At 42.9% G+C, this 20,912-nt stretch overlaps 1 protein-coding gene across 3 annotated transcripts in view; it reads left to right on the top strand.

The window, feature by feature from the left end:
• Window positions 1–20,912, top strand: part of MDN1 (midasin AAA ATPase 1) — a 142,041-nt gene that overhangs the window by 107,234 nt on the left and 13,895 nt on the right. For all 3 annotated transcript variants that reach the window (XM_068149473.1, XM_068149467.1, XM_068149459.1), the window contains 19 exons: window positions 5–110; window positions 1,349–1,464; window positions 3,305–3,784; window positions 5,481–5,707; window positions 6,067–6,213; window positions 6,422–6,594; window positions 6,949–7,110; window positions 7,230–7,367; window positions 8,120–8,261; window positions 9,946–10,118; window positions 10,350–10,493; window positions 11,261–11,393; window positions 12,838–13,175; window positions 13,648–13,809; window positions 14,189–14,290; window positions 14,413–14,614; window positions 15,929–16,099; window positions 17,420–17,577; window positions 19,354–19,443. In XM_068149473.1, the coding sequence (XP_068005574.1) occupies window positions 5–110; window positions 1,349–1,464; window positions 3,305–3,784; window positions 5,481–5,707; window positions 6,067–6,213; window positions 6,422–6,594; window positions 6,949–7,110; window positions 7,230–7,367; window positions 8,120–8,261; window positions 9,946–10,118; window positions 10,350–10,493; window positions 11,261–11,393; window positions 12,838–13,175; window positions 13,648–13,809; window positions 14,189–14,290; window positions 14,413–14,614; window positions 15,929–16,099; window positions 17,420–17,577; window positions 19,354–19,443 (3,364 nt within the window). The remainder of the gene's footprint in view (window positions 1–4; window positions 111–1,348; window positions 1,465–3,304; window positions 3,785–5,480; window positions 5,708–6,066; window positions 6,214–6,421; window positions 6,595–6,948; window positions 7,111–7,229; window positions 7,368–8,119; window positions 8,262–9,945; window positions 10,119–10,349; window positions 10,494–11,260; window positions 11,394–12,837; window positions 13,176–13,647; window positions 13,810–14,188; window positions 14,291–14,412; window positions 14,615–15,928; window positions 16,100–17,419; window positions 17,578–19,353; window positions 19,444–20,912) is intronic.

The following is a 20,912-nucleotide window of genomic DNA, read 5'->3' as shown; positions in this document are numbered from 1 at the left end:
TCAGGTTGCTGACAGAAATTTCTTCTGCATGGGATGGATGCCAGAAGTACTTCTATCGGTCACTTGCACGCCACTCTAGACTTCAGACAGCATTACTAGCACCTGCCAAGGTAAAACAGTGAAGTGAAAAGAGAAATCCTGGTTGTGTTAATGTTCTATTTTTACCAGTTTGGACTGAAACTTTCTAGTAGCAAAAAGGTGAGATAGATCATTCTTTATTCTGTAATATGGCACCAAATATGGTATTTTGGGTCTGGACTGAAACTTTCTAGCAGCAAAAAGGTGAGATAGATCATTCTTTATTCTGTAATGTGGCACCAAATATGGTATTTTGGGTCTGGACTGAAACTTTCTAGTAGCAAAAAGGTGAGATAGATCATTCTTTATTCTGTAATGTGGCACCAAATATGGTATTTTGGGTCTGGACTGAAACTTTCTAGCAGCAAAAAGGTGAGATAGATCATTCTTTATTCTGTGATGTGGCACCAAATATTGTATTTTGGGTCCAACTATTACCTGCAGCATGTTAATACCTGTTGCTCTATGACTGAGCATTATTGGTTTAGTGATTGAAGTTAATAGTGTGTTAAATACACAGTATCTTTTCATCCCAGCAGTTCCCAAATGCTACTTTCTATGCACAAAAGAAGCTCCCAAAATGCTGAATCAAAGCTTCTTAGGAAAACAGGACCAAGATCACTTATTATTCACGAGAAAACCAGTTGAGGCTTAGAATTTGACATAACTGGAGCCTGTGTATAAAACAAAAGGGCTGATATATTTCATTGCTTAAAAGCTAGTTCAAAATCAATAGACAGAACAAATGAGTTTCTGACAAATCAGTACCACTTCTTCAGTATTCTAGATAAAAAGGAAATCTGTTCCAGATCATCTTCTCACTGTGCTTCACCTCTTGTTTTGCAACATGATCTTGTCCAGTATCACAGCTGGCAGTGGCATAAAGACTGGAACACAGCTGAGATCAGTTTTGCTCTGTGTTGTGAACAGGCTTGCAAAGTGGATGAAAGTTCTAATGAAAGGAGTGAAAGAAATTGTCAGTTAAATCTGGCAAAATGACTTGTGCAAGTGGTTTCAGCAGTGGTCATGAATGTCAAAATGTAGGGTCATCTCTTTTTAGATGTTAGTAATCATTATGTAAGGTGGATTTACCACTGGAGTTAATTCCCTGATAAGAATTGCTGCAGTATAGTGCTATTTAATGTGACTGTTGTTGCAGAGCCATAAACACAATAAAAACATTCACAGTGCAGTGAAATAGAGGCACAAAGAATGTTGCTGTCCAGTTATTCATCAAACTGTTCCCTCCCACTTTATCTCTCTTTTTTAGGATATTGGACTAGGTGGCATTGAAAGATGTAAAGGGTTCTCTGCACACCTCCTGCAGATGCTTGTCAAACAGAGGCAATCTCTTACTGCATTGACAGAACAGTGGATCCTGCTGAGGTATTTCTGCATTTTCCAACATTTAGATGTTGACAAGGAGTTCAGCAGTAAGCAATTGAGGTCAAGAAAACAAATAAATCAAATGATTTCCCCTACTTCCCCATGTCTCTCCTCCCCTTAATTAAGTGTACATATAAAGACAAGATGAGTGTACATATAAAGACAAGATGGACAGATGGGGACATGAGGACATACATGACATACACACAAAAAAGGGGATTCAATATTATTTAACCTGTCATTGCAGCTAATATTTTGGAATCAAAATGACTTGGGAAAAGCAAATTGGACATACATGAAGACTGTGAAATAATTACTATAGTTGATTATGAAGTTAAGCCTATAGATTGTTAAATATCTCTCCTTTGTTGTTGACCTAAGATAATTTTGGCTGTGTTTGAGCTGTTGGTTTGAATTGGAGCAAGTAAATTATCTGGATGTCACTATGAACCAATATGAAGAAACCCCAACATCTTACACAAAAAGAATTGTAGAAAGGTGGGAGATAGTAGATCTTGTGTCAAAACTGCAGAAGTGAGAAAGTCTTTCTCACTTGATGGGATTTTTCACTCATCAGTTTCACTGCAGGTTCCAGTGTTGTTCTGTGTATTCATCCTCATTGCTACTGTAATCCATACAATTTTTCTTAGTTGGGTCAGGAGCTATTTCCTTGGAATAGAATAGAATTAACCAGATTGGAAGAGACTTTAGAGCTCAAGTCCAACCTATCACCCAACACAATAGCATAGCATAGCATAGCATAGCATAGCATAGCATAGCACAGCATAGCAAAGGAATAGAATGGAATAGGAATAGGAATTAGAATAGAATAGAATAGAATAGAATAGAATAGAATAGAATAGAATAGAATAGAATAGAATAGGATTAGAATAGGAATAGAATAGAATAGACCAGACCAGGTTGGAAGAGACTTTCAAGATCATCATGTCCAACCTATTATCCAACCCACCTAATCAACTAAACCGTGCAACTAAGCACCCTATCAAGTCTTCTCCTAAACATCAACTAGATGCATTTTCCAACATTTAGATGCTGACAAGGGGTTCAGCAGTAAGCAACTAGACCATGGTACCAATGCCCCATCCAGTCTCCTCTTCAACACCTCCAGTGATGATGACTCCACCACCTCCCTGGGCAGCCCATTCCAATGGGCAATCACTCTTTCTATGAAGAACTTCTTCCTAACATCCATCCTTTTGTATACAAAAGGAAATCTAGACTGGAGATTAGAGGTGCAAAAACTATGTTAACCTTAAGAAACTATGAGAGCATACAAAAGAATAAATAAAAAATCCAATCAAAAGCCCAGAATGCAAACCCCTAATTTTACAGTGGCAAGAATAGTAAAACCTCTAAGACACTTAACTGCATTGCTGTGACTTACCATTGTGAGTCAGATTAATCATTTGTTTTGAGTTGATTGTTACACAGCACTTCAGAGAATGAAGATGTGTTGGAATCTGATTTGATTTTATAGTGGAAGAAAATGAATAATATTTGAGTTTCAGGTCTGGAGTTTAAGGATGGCTTGGTATAGATTCTGAGAACTCTCACAAAGCCTTATTTTCATAACTCAAACATATGCAATGGAGAGAAAAATTAAATAATAAATAAATAAATAAGCTGGCATTCTAGTTTTGCCTGGAGAAGTTTGAGAGTTTTTTGGGTTTGTTTCTGTGGTGTTCCCCCCCCACACACACTGACTTCATGTTATTTAGAGCATTTCTGAACTTGGTCTAAGGGTTGAGCTTTTTGAAAGGGAAGTATAACATAAAACTTGATGATTGTAACAAGGAATTCCTTCTTTCTTCTTACCCAGGAACCTCCTGAGCTGTATACAAGAGATAGATTCCAGACTGACTGCTGACAGAGAATATAATGTAGCATTTCCTCCTCAAGACAGCATTCAGTGCTGGACTGAAAAATTGCAGCAACTTTCCATGCAGTGTGTGATGGTTCTCGAGGAGCTCTCTTGGTTTATGCAATGCTGCCCAAGAGAAGAGTCAAGAAAGTGCAGTGACAGTGAAAGGACTGATGTCAAAACAAACACTTTTCAGAGTTCAGGACTTGAAATGGGAAATGCTTTTAAGGGAGTAGCTGACCTAATTCCCTCAGAACTGAAATACCTGACTCCAGTAACGACTGAGCAACTGCCTCCTGGATGCAGGATGCGAAATAAGGATCAGTTGTGGCTGCAGGTAGCTACACAGTTGACTGCAATGCAGGGAAATGTGAAAGCAATGAAAGCAGAAGTGGACAAAATAAGACAACAGTCACGTGAGACCTTGTTGTACTCCTGGTGAGTTCTACATGTGCATAAAATTGAATCTCTGTATGTTGATGTAAGAAGTGTGAAGTCGCCTTGCAAATGGTTGTGTGTGCATATCATAGTATCATAGTATCATTCAGGGTTGGAAGGGACCACAAGGATCATCTAGTTCTAACCCCCCTACCATGGGCAGGGACACCCCACACTAGATCAGGCTGCCCAGAGCCTCATCCAGCCTGGGCTTAAACACCTCCAGGGATGGGGCCTCAACCACCTCCCTGGACAACACATTCCAGGGCTTCACCACTCTCATGGTGAAGAACTTCCTCCTCACATCCAGCCTGAATCTTCCCACCTCCAGCTTCATTCCATTACCCCTACTCCTATCACTACCTGAGATCCTGACAAGTCCCTCCCCAGCCTTCCTGTAGGCCCCCTTCAGATACTGGAAGGCCACAATTAGGTCACCTCAGAGCCTTCTCTTCTGCAGACTGAACAGCCCCAACTCCTTCAGTCTGTCCTCATAGGAGAGGTGCTCCAGCCCTCTGATCATCCTCATGGCCCTTCTCTGGACACACTCCAGCACCTCCACATCCCTCTTGTAATAGGGGCTCCAGAACTGGAGGCAGTACTCCAGGTGGGATCTCACCAGGGCTGAGTAGAGGGGGAGGATCACCTCCCTCGACCTGCTGGCCACACTTCTCCTGATGCAGCCCAGGATCTGATTGGCTTTGCGGGCTGCAAGTGCACACTGAGAGCTCCTGTTGAGCTTCTTGTCCACCAGCACCCCCAAGTCTCCCTCCTCAGGGCTGCTTTCCAGCCAGTCACTGCCCAGCCTGGATTTGTGCCTGGGATTGCCTCAACCCAGATGCAGGACCCTGCACTTGCTCTTATTGAACTTCATGAGGTTGGCTTGTGCCCACCTTGAAAAGTGTGTTCAGGTGCTCCTGAAACTTGTTTCTGTTCTTTTTTTGTTGCAAAGTGCAGTGCCTGGCTTTTAAAACAAATATCTGTGTCTTTTCCCACTCCCCTGAGAAGTCACTAAATGAACAGCTTCTCAGTTTGTCTTTAGTCTCCTGGGATTTCATCCCCATAACTACTTAGTTAAGGAAGTGAATTTCAAATGTAAATTTAATGGAGAAATTTTTATTTCAAAAGAAATCTGTAGCCTAACTGATACTAACAACAACAATATATATGCTTCTCATTCTCTGCTTCAAATAGTATCATAGTATCATAGTATCATTCAGGGTTGGAAGGGACCACAAGGATCATCTAGTTCCAACTCCCCTGCCATGGCCAGGGACACCCCACACTACATCAGGCTGGCCAGAGCCTCATCCAGCCTGGTCTTAAACACCCCCAGGGACGGGGCCTCGACCACCTCCCTGGACAACCCATTCCAGGGTTTCACCACTCATGGTGAAGAACCTCCTCCTCACATCTAGCCTGAATCTCCCCACCTCCAGCTTCATTCCATTCCCCCTAGTCCTATCACTACCTGAGATTCTGAGAAGTCCCTCCCCAGCCTTCCTGTAGGCCCCCTTCAGATACTGGAAGGCCACAATTAGGTGAGAGTGGCACATCTGCTGATTGGCAGACTTCTTATTTAATATGTTCAACGTGGAGATCAGGTTCCATCCCCTCACTCCTCCCCCAAGAAAAGGTTCAATCTTAAACTGGAGCATTTGTTCTTCTTTCAGTGTGATGGTATTTCTTGTTGCAGGAGAGATTTCGAAGTTTGCACATCAGCTGTGAGTTGCTTGCTTGAAGTCTCGGCTCAGTTACAAGGCATAGAGTCCCTGTTTCTTCCAGATGTGGAAGGAAAACAAGCTGCAAATCAGATGGCCCTAATCAAAAGCCTAAAGTATATACAGGAGGAAGTTAATAATACATCTGCAGACTTCACAGCCTGGAGAGCACAGCTTCTTGCTTCCATGACAAATTGCAATGGTAAAGACAATTCTTCTCTGCCCATTTTTTTAATTTAGATAAAGATAGAAGAATTCTTTAGGTTGGTTATGGCAGAAAATGGCTCAGTGTTCATTGGGATATCCAGAAACACTTGGTGAAATCCAAACTTATAAAAGTTAGCCCAGACATAAGTTAGGCAATAATGTGGTGGGGTTTTTTCCCCCCTTAGTCACTGTTGATGACAGATTTTTATACCATAGCTTGTAGATCAGGGTTAGTAAGGAGATTTCAGTAGAGCTATGTGGTAAAAATTGGATAGTGCTTCTCATGCATAGGGCAAACACAGTAACTAATGTAATGTATTTCTACATAAAACTCCCTGTGTTGTGCATCAAAAGGAAACCAGCAGTCAGATGAAGAGTTTGTGGAGCACTTCTCAGCAAAAGTGGAAGCAGTTATCCGTGCTGTTCTCTATGCCATCCAGTGTTTGGTTGAGAAAAAACAGGAAGATGGAAAAGAGGAAGAAAAATCTCCGGAGGAAGACGGTAGGTTTGTTAATTTACTTCAGGAGGAGGAGAGTTTCAGCTATGCAAACCTAGAAATTCCTTAAACTATGTCCAGCAGAGGCAGCAATAGACAAGAAAATTGCCATTTTCACAGAAGTCTGTTTAAACAGACGAGAAGGATATTTCTAGATTGCTTGGTGGATCATTTTTGGAATGTCTGACTTGATTTACATGTTTTCAAACACAGAGGATGCAGCCTCATTTGACGTGATTAAAGCAGGACATATAACTAAGCTTCTCAATGAAGAGCTTTCTGCTGATCTGGATTCTTTGCACGTGCAGAAAGCCATTTTAGCAGTTTCAGAACTCCTGGAGGACCTGAAATCTTATGGGGAAGATTATGCTTCAGATAAACATAAGGTAAAATTGTTCTTCTCAAGAGGTTTTGCCTTAGGGGTCTCAAAAGATTTGGAACTGTCAACTTTGGCTAAATGTGCATTGCTGGGTTTTGTCTAGTAACTTAAAGCTACAAGCATGTGAGAAGAGTACCTGTACAGGTACTCTTCTGCAGTGCAAATGCCAAAGGCTCCTTTGATTAGACAGAAAAGTTTGGGGGTTTGTGAAAATCTAGACAAAAGTCAGAAACTTTCAAATCCCCTCATGCCTCCTTACAGTTCTGGTTTGAGCATCGCTTTTTACTCTGTCATCACTCTCTAAAGTGCATCTCAGCATGTACACAATCATCTTTGACTGTCCTTTGGTTTTTAACTGCAGTTCTTCAACCAGTCCTGCTATTTGCTGGTACGTCTGAAGCCCATGCTCTGCAAGTATTCGGACCTCATCCTCTTCTACCTCACTGTTTCCCTGGCATCTCACCGGAGTACTGGAAAATTGCTTTCTGTTCTCACCAGCATTTTTACAGAGCTTGCCCAAAAGGTGAGTGATTAGAGATTAACGGTGGAGATGTGGTAAGCACGTATTTAATGTTTACAAGGGTCTGAAGTGGAAACAAAGCTGAACTACAGGAAGTCCTGAGTTTCTGTTTGCCTTTGTAGGGGTTTTGTCTGCCCAAAGAGTTACTTGAAGAAGAAGCTGGAGAAGGAGCATCACAGTTTCACGATTACGAGGATGCTGGTATTGGAGATGGGGAAGGCAAGAAAGATGTGAGCGACAAAATAGAGAGTGAAGATCAGGCAAGTGTCCTGGGTTGTTCTTGTTTAATTTGAGTCAAAATGGAAAAGAGATCTTGGAATCCATGCTGTAAATGCTTCGCATAAAGAATCATTGTTTCCTTCAGTCTCCTGGTAGAATAGAATAGAATAGAATAGAATAGAATAGAATAGAATAGAATAGACCAGACCAGACCAGACCAGACCAGACCAGACCAGACCAGACCAGACCAGAAGAGGCCTTTGAGATCGAGTCCAACCTATGATCCAACACTATCTAATCAACTAAACCATGGCACCAAGCACCCCATCAAGTCTCTGCCTAAACACTTCCAGGGATGGTGACTTCACCACCTCCCTGGGTAAGCCCATTCCAATAGCAAATCACTCTTTCTATGAAGAACTTCTTCCTCATAGCCAGCCTAAACCTCCCCTAGTGCAGCTCGAGACTGTGTCCTCTTGTTCTGGTGCTGGTTGCCTGGGAGAAGAGACCAACTCCCACCTGGCTACAACCTCCCGTCAGGTAGTTGTAGAGAGCAAGAAGGTCTCCCCTGAGCCTCCTCTTTTTCAGGCTAAGCAACCCCAGCTCCCTCAGCCTCTCCTCATAGGGCTTATGCTCCAAACCCCTCCCCAGCTTTGTTGCCCCTCTCTGGACACATTCCATCAAGTCCTGTCTAGGTTGGCTATTGTCTTTGCATACAACCTTATAAATATTCTTGTGGTACTTAAAGATTTGCAGGATCCATTGTCATTTTTTTGTTTTACCAATAATTCAGATAGAAGACAGTTTTCAGAAGGGTCAAGAGAAGGAGAAAGAGGATCAAGATTCTAAACCAGACATTGAAGGAGAAGACAATGCAATTGAAATGTCAGAAGACTTTGACGGAAAAATGCATGATGGAGAACTGGAGAAAAAAGGTTTGGTCCTTCCACTTATAATAAATAGTCTAGATCAGTCCAGTAATGGTTATATTTATTATATAAAGCATATACTAAAAAGTAGTCCCATTTGTGTATGAACACTTAAGAGATACTAGTATGAATGCAAAGATGTACACATGTACACATGCCGGGTTCTGCACATTGGCCACAACAACCCCATGCAGTGCTACAGGCTGGGGTCAGAGTGGCTAGAGAGCAGCCAGGCAGAGAGGGATCTGGGGGTGCTGGTTGATGGTAGGCTTAACATGAGCCTGCAGTGTGCCCAGGCAGCCAAGAGGGCCAATGGCATCCTGGCCTGCATCAAGAACAGTGTGGCCAGCAGGAGCAGGGAGGTCATTCTGCCCCTGTACACTGCACTGGTTAGGCCACACCTCGAGTACTGTGTCCAGTTCTGGGCCCCTCAGTTTAGGAAGGATGTTGACTTGCTGGAACGAGTCCAGAGAAGAGCAACAAAGTTGGTGAGGGGTTTGGAACACAAGCCCTATGAGGAGAGGCTGAGGGAGCTGGGGCTGCTTAGCCTGGAGAAGAGGAGACTTAGGGGTGACCTTATCACTCTCTACAACTACCTGAAGGGAGGTTGTAGACAGGCTGATGATGGTCTCTTCTCCCAGGCACCCAGTACCAGAACAAGAGGACACAGTCTCAAGCTGCGCCAGGGGAGGTTCAGGTTGGATGTTAGGAAGAAGTTCTATACAGAAAGAGTGATTGCCCATTGGAATGGGTTGCCCGGGGAGGTGGTGGAGTCGCCGTCATTGAAGGTGTTCAGAAGGAGACTTGACGGGGTGCTTGGTGCCATGGGTTAGCTGTTTGGGTGGGTTGGATTGGTTGATGGGTTGGACACGATGATCCTGAAGGTCTCTTCCAACCTGGTTTGGTTTATTCTAAAGGTTTATTCTAATATTGTCTCTGCTTTGTCACTGTGGTGGTTTTGCAGTGAAGGTGCCAATTCTTTCTTCTTCTTGTGAGCTGACCTATAAGCAGGTCTTCAAATCAATCACTGAAAATCAATAGAACACTTGAGACTGACTGTCCTTAGCTTCAATATATGGCTAACGAAGCTATTGCTAACTTCCAAGCAGTGCAAGGAGTTTAATTCACTTTTGTAAACTGGGAAAAACAGCAACATTTGGTGGGTTCATTCAAGTGGCTAACTCACCCAAAAGGTAGCAGTTCTTCACTTGAAAAGGTGACAGCTGAAATACATGAAAGTAACATGGCTTACAAATTACAGTGGTGTTAAATCTACTTTTAAATCTGACAAAGTGCCAAGAGCAAGTTCATCTGCATGAGAGGCAAAAGTCCCAAGCCTAGTAAACAGGTGAAGCAGAGTAGACCTTCTTCCTTTAATGCCAAAACATCTTGAAAATGGAGGAGGGAGAGAAGGTAAGGAATAGCTTAAATCATCCAGGTTTTGCACCTGGTACTTGTTAGTCTGAGGGAAAGAATGCTGTGGGCATCTGTAGGTCCAACAGGACACTATGACACACATAACTGGGACCCTGCTCTTAAGGATGGTAGTGCATGGGCGTCTGTTTCCACACATCTCAATTGACTGCAGAGGGCAGTGAAATTGAGGTGCAGCTATGACTGCTTGTTTCTGAACTTAACCCAAAAGTCAGCTGTTTCTTCTGTGCTGAAACACATTCTGAACTGTACACAGAAAATGATGATCATTCAGATGAAGAGGAGGAGCTGGATAAGCAGATGGGAAATCTTGATAATGCTGAAGCTGATGATAAACTGGATGAGAGGCTTTGGGGGGATGATGACGATGACGATGATGATGAAGATGCCGGTAGTAAAACAGAAGAAACTGGACCAGGAATGGATGAGGTAAAGAGAAAAGGAGTGGAGAAAAAGAATATTAAAGGAATTAAACTCTACAAAGGTGATGTGACCTAGACCATGAACTCCCTTGCATAGCTCTTGGTCTTGGAAGGGGATAATTGGAGTATACACAAATTATGTAGTGTTCGTTTTGTTTGAAGCAGGTGATACCTTCTCATTCAGACTTTGAGAAGCAGGTAGCATAATTGAATTCCTTTGGAATTTGTTGGTTAACAGGAGGATTCAGAGCTTGTTGCAAAAGATGACAATTTGGGCACAGGAAACAAGGATAATAAAAAACAGCCTCCCAAGGATAAGGAAGAAGAGCAACAAGATGATGACAGTGGAAACAAAGAGAAAATCCATGAACAGATTGATGAGGTAAAAGCGATTTGGACTGCACAGAGAATGTTGTTGTTAAGCCAGGTTTTGTTGCTCACAGCATGTGTTTATGAGAATTTGAAACACTCTTTATTTAATAGTTAAGTACAGTATAAAAATGTATGCATTTCAGAGCTAAAAATTAACCATACTGTGTCTGTTACAATACATGTGAGATATTCTTTCTGATCTGTAATCCAGAAAGAATCTTTGTTCACCCTAGCCAGAATTTCTCGTGACTGCCAAACCAGGTTTTAGACTGAATTGATGTTTTGAGGGGCAAAAACAAATCTGTCCACAGTATACTTGAAGATTCTGTGTAGTATGTAAGAGTGCATTTACCTTCTGCAAGAGTGCATTTACCTTCTGCAAGAGTGCAGATTCTGTTCAGAACTGTTCAAGTAGGAAAACTGAATCCTGAACACAAAACATGCTCTTTGGAAGAAGTAAGCATTTATGTAAATGCATTTGCTGAAATGACTCTTTTTTTCTGTTACTAATGCACGAGGCTGTGTACCACTGGAAATTCATTTTTAATCTAATAGTCATAGAATCATAGAATCAATAAGGTTGGAAAAGACCTCAAGGATCATCAAGTCCAACCTGTCACCCAACAATTTTTTGTATTGTACCCAGCACTTCTGTAACCTAGAGAACTCAGAAGTATCTTATTTGTCATCTTTACCTTTCCTTGTATTTGGCATTTATTACATACCTGTTTGTTGCTTTGGGTTTTTTATCCCCCCTACACGTTCTTCTGCTGACAGCGTGAGTATGATGAGAATGAAGTAGATCCTTACCATGGCCAGCAAGAAAAGGAGCCTGAAGTTGAACCTTTGGACCTTCCTGATAATTTGAACCTGGAGACTGATGAGAAGAGTGATGAGGAAGAGGATGAAGGTACCACTAAAATTTTCTCTACAGATTCCCAGAGGAAAGCCAAATGGATATAGGGAAGAACAGTCAGATAATAAGCTCTTTTTCTTCATAGAAAGGAGAGAGATGATGGCAGAATTCTGTATAACAAAAAGCTGTAAATTCACTTCTGTGTCTCAAAATATCAAAATACCAGATGCAGGCCAGATAAGGACTCAGCATCACAGCATTTTCTTTTACCTCTCTTTTGCACACACTGTGGAGGAAGTTTTCTCATGTTGTCCCAAGTGATGCACCCTAATTTATGCTAGAAGCTCTTATTTCATTGCCAGTTGCTTCTGTGGTTTCATTTTTTTCCATGACACACACAAGTATTTGTACTCAAAATCAACAAGCCCTCAAGAATATTAGGTTAAAGGCAGGTAATTAGGAATTCATAATGCTATATAATTCACAGAATCACACAAAGAGGTGTTGGAAGGAACCTTGGAGGATCATCTAGTCCAACCCCTTTGCCAGAGCAGGTTCACCTAGAGCCTGTGAGGTCAGCAGGAGCAGGGAGGTCATTCTGCCCCTGTACACTGCACTGGTTAGGCCACACCTCGAGTACTGTGTCCAGTTCTGGGCCCCTCAGTTTAGGAAGGAGGTTGACTTGCTGGAACGAGTCCAGAGAAGGGCAACGAAGTTGGTGAGGGGTTTGGAACACAAGCCCTATGAGGAGAGGCTGAGGGAGCTGGGGCTGCTTAGTCTGGAGAGGAGGAGACTCAGGGGTGACCTTATTGCTCTCTACAACTACCTGAAGGGAGGTTGTAGCCAGGCAGAGGTTGGTCTCTTCTCCCAGGCAGCCAGTACCAGAACAAGAGGACACAGTCTCAGGCTGCGCCAGGGGAGGTTTAGGTTGGCTGTTAGGAAGAAGTTGTATACAGAGAGAGTGACTGCCCATTGGAATGGGCTGCCCGGGGAGGTGGTGGAGTTGCCGTCATTGGAGGTGTTCAGGAGGAGACTTGATGGGGTGCTTGGTGCCATGGGTTAGCTTTTTAGGTGGGTTGGATTGGTTGATAGGTTGGACGCAATGATCTTGAAGGTCTCTTCCAACCTGGTTTGGTTTATTCTATTTTAAATAAATGGTTGCTCAGCTTGGCAGCCAGGGAAGGCTTTGAATGACTCCAGAGACAGAGACTCCACTACCTCTCTGGGCAGCTTGTTCCAGTGCTCCCTCCACCTTCAATGTAAAGGCGTTCCTCTTTATGTTTAGATGGAATTTTCTGTGCTCAAGTTAGTTACAAACCAATAGAAGAATTGGTAAAGAAATTCTCTGCTGCAGAAAATCACCGATTCTGTGTATAGAATTCTCAGTATTTTTTCTTGATCAGAGTTTTTTGATAGGCTGGGCAGTTGTGATACTCACTCTCTTTTTGTATTTCACTGGGAGCTTTGTATACCTTTCTGATTGATGTTTTTAATCTAGATGAAGAAAATGCTTTTGAAATAGATGAGAAACCAGTTGATTTAAGTGAAGCAGAAAAGGCAGAAGAACAGAATGAGGAGGATACTGGCGAGACAGAAGGAAATGATCAACATGCAGAACCAGCTGAAGAAGGTATTTCTGAAGATACAGAGGAGAAGGAAGATGAAGGGGACAAAAATGCTGAGGATCAAGAAGAAAATGCAGGGAACACTGAGGATGCAGCAGAAGAGGAGGAGAAGGAGGAGGAAGAGCAAGAGTCACAACCACCTGATGAAGAAAAAAAAGAATCTGCTGATGAGAAGGGAGTCCCTGCTGCTGAGCAAGGCCTTCAACCTCAGGTAGAGAGTAATAGATAAAACCTAATTTTCTTCTCCTTTCCTCCTTCTCCCCTTTCCCTCTTCCCCTCTTCTTCCCTTTCCCCCCTTCTTCCCTTTCCCCCCTTCTTCCCTTTCCCCCCTTCTTCCCTTTCCCCCCTTCTTCCCTTTCCCCCCTTCTTCCCTTTCCCCCCTTCTTCCCTTTCCCCCCTTCTTCCCTTTCCCCCCTTCTTCCCTTTCCCCCCTTCTTCCCTTTCCCCCTTCTTCCCTTCCCCCCTTCTTCCCTTTCCTTTCTTTTTTTTTCTTAAGGAATTTTGTTTTGTGATGCTCTGAAACACATTTGGTTTTGCACAGGTGTAGTATTAGAACTTTCAAGACAAGAGGCATGTGCTTACCATTAAACTGCTGTATTTCTGTCATCTGTATTCTTATACCTCCCTGGCCTTCTGTTTCCTGATGTTTTTAAGAATGTTTAAGTAAACTGCTGTTCTTCCAGGAAGAAGAGGATAAAGATAATTCAGAGATGGATGAACAGATCCCTGAGTCTGAGGAAAGAATGGAGCATGAAACACAAGGGCAGACTGGGCAGGAGAACCTGCAGAGTGATAGTGCTGTTGAGCTGGCTGGAGAGGCTTCAGAAAGAGACCAGTCTAAAGAGGTAAATTACATGGAAGTTTCCTAGTCAAAAATGCTGAACATGTGAACATGTTTTCAAGTTATAGTCATGGAATTGCTGCCATGCTTTTAAGAATTGTGTCTTAAGGTTCAATTTTGAGAAGACAAATTATACATTCATTGAAAAAATATACTGCAGACCAAGTAGATACCTGAAAACTGTGTGGTAAAGTTCAGGCTAATTGCTGAGCTGCAGAACTGTCTGACTCTTCTGCTCTCTACAAGAATAATACTTCCAGTTCTGAGCCTTTCATCCATCACAATAGAAGGTAGCACAGCAGTGCAGTTTGACTGCTCACACTTGTCTACAACAGCTGCTGAATCACTTCTCAGTTACCATTGCAATCTTCTTGGTCTCTCAGGAGTATGGAAGTGGAGCTTCAAGTGCAAACCAGTCGGAAGGCCATGAATCCACACGCATGGCCCGGATGGCTTCTCAGAAGCAAAGCAGAAAAACAACCCAGGTTCATACCTTCTTTTTTTTCCCCTTCCCCCCCTCCTTTCCCCCTCCTTCCCCTCTCCTCTCCTTCCCCAGTGTATGGCTGCACCTCATTTCCAGTTAACAGTGAACTGCTTCTTTTTGCAGAGTTTCAAGAGGAAGCCTGGTCAGGCAGACAACGAGCGCTCGATGGGAGATCACAACGAGCACATCCACAAGCGACTGAGAACCATAGAATCCAGCAGCGAAGCAAAGCAGAACACAAACCAGCCTAAACAAAACGTGGAGGAGGCTGATGCCTTTGAGCATATTAAACAAAGCTCTGAATGCTATGATGCACAGACATATGGTACAGTGGTATTTCTGGGAGTAAGGAGCTGTCATTGCAGAATTAAATCCTGACATGCTCCTCCTTACTGTAGCCTTTCCCACTAGGTTTTTTAAAGCTAGTTTAACAATCCTGGGTGCAGAGTGGGTTGAAAGTAGTTCTGAAGAAAGAGACCTGGGTGTATTGCTTGATAAGAAGCTCAACATGAGCCAGCAGTGTGCTCATGGAGCCCAGAAGGCAAATTGTATCCTAGGCTCCATCAAGAGGAGTGTGGTCAGCAGGTCACGAGAGGTGATTCTGCCCTTTTACTCTGCTCTTGTGAGACCCCCCCACCTCAAATACTGCGTCCAGTTCTGGTGTCCCCATCATAAAGAAGGACATGGAACTCTTGGAGCAAGTCCAGAGGAGGGTCACAAAGATACCTAAGGGCTGGAGCACCTCTGCTATGAGGATAGGCTGAGGGAGCTGGGGTTATTCAGCCTAGAAAAGAGAAGATTCTGGGTAGACCTTATAGCTTCCTCTGGGAAGGCTGGAGAGGGACTTTTCATGAGAGTGTCTAGCAATAGGACAAGAATGGTTTTAGGCAAAGGGAGAGTAGCTTTAGAGTGGATCTTAGGAAGAAGTTCTTCAGTATGAGGGTGGTGAGATTCTGGAAAGGCTGCACAGGGAGGCTGTAGATGTCTCCTTCCTGAGGGTGTTCAAGGCCAGGCTGGATGAGGCCTTGAGCAGCTGAGTCTAGTTGAGAGGCATCCCTGCCCACAGTGGGGACGTTAGAGTAGGAGATCTCTCAGGTCCTTTCCAACCTGAGCCATGTTATAATAATCCTTACTTTGGTGGAAAGTGTAGCACCATTTCACTACAATAACTGCTCCTCTTTGGCAGCCAGGTTCAAACTGACAATAACAATTTTGAACACAGTGAACCAACTCCTAAAAATGCATTTTAGTCAGGACACATTTTAAATCTATTTCAGTTGTGCTGAAGCCCAAAGTGCTGCTATGCAAGCAGAATATTTGGAGTAATGCTACAGGTTCTTCATTCTGTATCAAACAAATTGATGCCTCTAAAAATCCTCCTCTAATAAAAGTTTAGTTAAATTGCTGTCCATTCAAGTAACTAGTCTCTTTTATTCATCAGGTTTTCAGGGCAATAGCTTATTGATACAATAGGACACAGCACAGTGAAAGATAAAACTGAGGTTTGAGACAGTAGCTCAGGTCTGTTCTGAAGTTCACTAAAACTGATGGGCAATGGCCTCAGAATGCAATGGTTATTTGCAACTTCACTGCTTTTCCTTCCCCCTTTTCCTTATTAAGTCTTGTTGCCTTTGTACAGACGTAGCTAGCAAGGAGCAAGAAAAACCTATCATGCCTCTTGAAGAAAAGGAAGAAGGAGATTCTGAAGATACAGCTATGGAAGCAGAAATGCAGGACAATGAGGAGCTCACAGCAGTAGACACAGAGGAGCTGAAGCCAGAGAAAAAGACATCTACTGCCACTAAAACTGGTACATTAACTTATAAACCATTCTTAAATGTACACTGATGTGCATCTTTATATGTAGGTGGTTATATTTTCATGTTAAAGATGTGTGTATGCTGTATAAGATAAAACCATCTGCTCTTAGATGACTTTTCTGCAGCAATAGTTTTACTCCTGCCTAGTAACCAGCATTAGCCTTTGCAAGATTGGCTGAGTGACAGAGGGGTCTCTAATCTTTATCCACGTCTTTGGAGCAGTAAAAAGTAAACACTTCCCTGCTGCTGGCCACAATGCCAGTTCACTTAATTAACTGGCATGTAACAGTGCATTCCAGTGTCACCAGCATCAGCACCACGTAACACCACTTTTTTTGTGTTGGACTTCTGAAAAAGCACTAAGAAACTGAGGAGCAACCTGAACAGGACCCAATGAGGCAGCACCAAAGTGTCAATGCCTTACTGCTTTCTTCTTGAAGGAGGAACTAAACAGAGCAAAGCTGAGCAGCCTAACAGAAAATGGCTATCGGATGCAAATGTTGGTAGATGAGAAGATGCATCTGACTTGTCAGTCACACAGCCCACACACCCACACACTGAAAGCTAGATATATAGAAATATCTCTTGCCAATTGCAAGAGAAGGATTTCTAAGTAAATGGCACTGTGGCCTGGAATTTTGAATTGGTTTTTTGTCAGCCAACACAAATGTTGGCTGGAGAGGGGAGGAGACAGGTTTCACTAGCAGACCCTTCAGGTCTTTGTAGTACAGGCATGCATGTAAGCAGTCTTATCTTTTATTACATAGGATTCTTTAAGGATGTTCTGAAAAACATGGATCTTTGAAGCTTCCCCTACAATGCCATACTTTCTTAAACAGTGTAGGAGAGTAGAAGCAATAATAGAAGAGAATCTTTAGTTCATTCCTCTCTTTGTAAATTAATTTATAATTTATAGGAAAAGGAGGCTGTGTTACAAAACCAGATTCTGAAGTTGCTTTATACCTCCTGCCTCTCTTGACAGGCCATGAGGCTCAAAAATTGTGCCTGTCAGTGGCATTTTCAGGTGTTAAAGATCTGTTCACTAATATTTTGTTCTTTTGTTAAGAAGATTATAAGAGAGAATAAAAAAGTTTGCATAAGGAAATGGGTGTTTACCTGTTCCAGTGAGTTGCAAGCTTTTGTGTTCATCTTATTCCTAGAACTGATTGATTTAAAGTTTGTGCACTTCTCTCAAATATCAGGGTTGAACAACAAAGCATCTGAGACACTTGGCAAAAGAGATGAGATACAGTGTTAGCTCATATATTGTGTGTGATCTACAAAGTCAGTAATTAGTTTTGTGTTTGTAGGACCAGGTGAAGTGGAGCCAGAGACCCAGACTTTTGACTCAGAGGATGTCAAGGACTCTACAACAGAAAAGCTACCAAAAGCATCTGAAGAGAAGCCAGAGAGAAGCAAGGACTCGACCATCCATACAGCCCATCAGTTTCTGATGGATACTCCCCAGGTCTGCTACCCCATGGGTCTTACTGCAACTACAGTGGTAGAAAGAGTGTGGTTTATTTCACCTGTGCTAATGAAACTCTGTGAATGCAGAAGTTCAGAGTTACTTTCATTCAGACCACTCAGTAGCTTGCTGTTCTGTAATAACAGAATGAAAAGTAACACACAGCAGCTGTTGTATATGCAGCTGACTGCTGTGGTTAGTGTGACCAGTCCTCCCCATCCTTATGTGGGAAGGTTCCATCCTCAGTCTTTGAAAACACTTTTGTTTTCTGAACTGTCAAGAACTGTTTTGCACAGAGTGAATCCTCTGATCAAAGGCTTCAGTAAAGTGAAAAGTGATGGGCAGAAATATTTGGTCTGAAGATAAAAAGGGTTCAGAGTGATGAGAAAGCTAGGCCTTAGTGACCTTAAAACACCTATGTGGGCATTCACATTAGTTAATTCATAACAATATCTTACTTCCTCAAAGAAAAGCTGATTGCAAATACTACAGAACCTTTTTGGGCCTTTTTTGAATGTTCAGCTCAAATATGTGATCATAGAATGGCCTAGGTTGGAAGGGACCTTAGAGATCATCTACTCCAACCTCCGTGCCATGGGCAGGGACGCCTCTCAACCAGAGGCAGCTGCTCAAGGCCACATCCAACCTAGAAAATCCCAGAGCTCCATGTGACACTCATAGCTTCCCAGCACAAACTGTTAGCTTTATTGTAAAGAGCTGTGGCCTAGAAGCAGTAACCAGTTGATAAAGAATATCTTCAGTGCATACTTAGAGTGGTACTTTACTGTTTCTCTGCACAGCATAGAAAGGGTTGTGTCCCAGCCATACCTAGTATTTCCATCTTAATGCCAAACGTGGCAGCTCTTTGGGAAAAGGCTGATGAATGCAAGAGGTGCCCTTTTCGTGTGTGTGTGGTTGGGTTTTGGGTTTCTTTTCAAGTGACATGCAAAACCTGAAACAGGAGGGGGAGCTCCTGCGACACCCATTAAAGACAAGGGAGAAAGACAGGAAGGGGGAAAAGTGCCATTTCTCAGCTTTCAGCAAAAGGAGTGAGGAAGCCTCCTTCGTGTACGTTCTTCCTCCCTTCCTTAAACCTGCACTAGGTGGCTTAGAGGGACTGCTGTTTCTTGAGGAATGAGAAGTTATTGCTACTGCTGAGTTTGCATTGACCCAGTAAACCTGCAGGTTACTGACCACCTCCTGCTGTTTGAGTATATTACAGTTTTACAAGTTGGGAACAGAAGTTGCCACTGAAATAAAAGTTGGAGAGGTGTAAAAAGAGTTTGGGTGTCCTTTAACAGAATGGTTTGTCACACAGTATTTTCTGGTAGGTAAAGAGGAAGATGTCATTGAGTTAAGTGGTTTGAATGGAGCTATTAAAAACCTACAATTAAGGGGAGCCTATTAGCTTTTGGAAGATAGAACTCAGTAGTTTGGAGGTAGAACTCAGTAGTTTGATCTCCATTAGTGTGTCATTTAAATGTGTTTGTCAAGCCAATTTCACTAAATTATCTTGAGGTTCCCTATTTGATCATTTGTGGTGTCTGTTCCTAGCTCTGTTCCTATGCTGATTGTGTCACAGATGCAGGTCTTTGTGGGGAGGGATTTTTTTCTTCCTAGACATGGAAGATAATTTTTGAAAAGCAATTTGTTTTATTCAGGTATTTTCTGCCTAAGAGAATAAGAGCAATGCCTTTTGATTTCTTCATAGTTCACTATAATTTGGGGATCAGCACAGGTGTGAACTTATTTTTTTCTGTCTCATAAATCTCCTAGCACATCGTTAGAGATCCTGAAGAGCTAAGAAAGGAACTTGAAAAGCAGTTGGAAGCTTGGCAGACACAGCAGTCTGGAACTCCAGATGAGGTTTGTGACCTTGTTTTTACTATAAAACTGCTAAGAAGAATCCTTCATTGCATTACTTCATCTTGGTTTACTGCTGAAGCATCGAGGAGGCCAAGCAGGCTGGGATCTAAATTCCCACAATTGTGTGATTTAGATGCTGTTTTTCTTTAGTGATGTTTAACTTACCCTGAAATAAAATCACATTCTTAAAGCACATCTCCTTTTGCATGTGCTGTGAGCTATTTGCAGAAACTTACTCTGGTGTGACTTCTAAAACTTGCATAGTTGGAAACATTTTTTTGTTAGTCCTGCCAAGCTCCTTTTGATTTGCCACCTGCAGTTAAGTGCTGGACACTTAATTTCTCAAAATTATGATCAACAGAAGCTGCATACAATAGAATAGAATAGAATAGAATAGAATAGAATAGAATAGAATAGAATAGAATAGAATAGAATAGAATAGAATAGAATAGACCAGGTTGGAAGAGACCTTCAAGATCATCGCGTCCAACCTATCATCCAACACCACCTAATCAACTAACCCATGTAACCAAGCACCCTGTCAAGTCTCCTCCTGAACACCTCCAGTGACGGCGACTCCACCACCTCCCTGGGCAGCCCATTCCAATGTGTAAATCTGTGTAAAACTTCCTCCTGACCTCCATCCTGAACCTCCCCTGGCACAGCCTGAGACTGTGTCCTCTTGTTCTGGTGCTGGCTGCCTGGGAGAAGAGATCAACCTCTGCCGGTCTACAACCTCCCTTCAGGTAGTTGTAGAGAGCAATAAGGTCACCCCTGAGTCTCCTCTTCTCCAGGCTAAGCAGCCTCAACTCCCTCAGCCTCTCCTCATAGGGTTTGTGTTCCAAGCCCCTCACCAACTTTGTTGCCCTTCTCTGGACTCATTCCAGCAAGTCAACCTCCTTCCTAAACTGAGGGGCCCAGAACTGGACACAGTACTGGAGGTGTGGCCTAACCAGTGCAGTGTACAGGGGCAGAATGACCTCCCTGCTGCTGCTGGCCACACTGTTCCACACTGATGAAGGCCAGGATGCCATTGGCCCTCCTGGCTGCCTGGGCACACTGCAGGCTCATGTTCATCTACCATCAACCAGCACTCCCAGATCCGTCTCTGCCTGGCTGCTCTCCAGCCACTCTGTAGCCTGTAGCTCTGCATGGGGTTGTTGTGGCCAATGTGCAGAACCCGGCACTTGGATGTGTTAAATCTCATGCTGTTGGACTCTGCCCATCTGTCCAGCCTGTGGAGGTTCCTCTGCAGAGCCTCTCTACCCTCCAGCAGATCAACTCCTGCCCCCAGTTGCAGTGCTGAAGTTTAAATAACCAAAAGCCAAACCAGAGTATGATACTTTCTCTGACTGAATTAGAAACCATACTTGGCAGTAATTCCTGAATGGAACTGCCAGTGTAGAGGCTTAACAATTGTGCTGAATGTTTATTAGTTGTCATTTCTGATAGCAGACTTTTACAGCTTG

The sequence above is a fragment of the Melanerpes formicivorus genome, unplaced genomic scaffold (assembly GCF_026170545.1).
Source record: "Melanerpes formicivorus ecotype bairdi unplaced genomic scaffold, bMelFor1.0.p_v2 SCAF_2, whole genome shotgun sequence".
Classification (NCBI taxonomy): Eukaryota; Metazoa; Chordata; class Aves; order Piciformes; family Picidae; genus Melanerpes; species Melanerpes formicivorus.
This window is presented reverse-complemented; position numbering and strand designations above follow the sequence as displayed.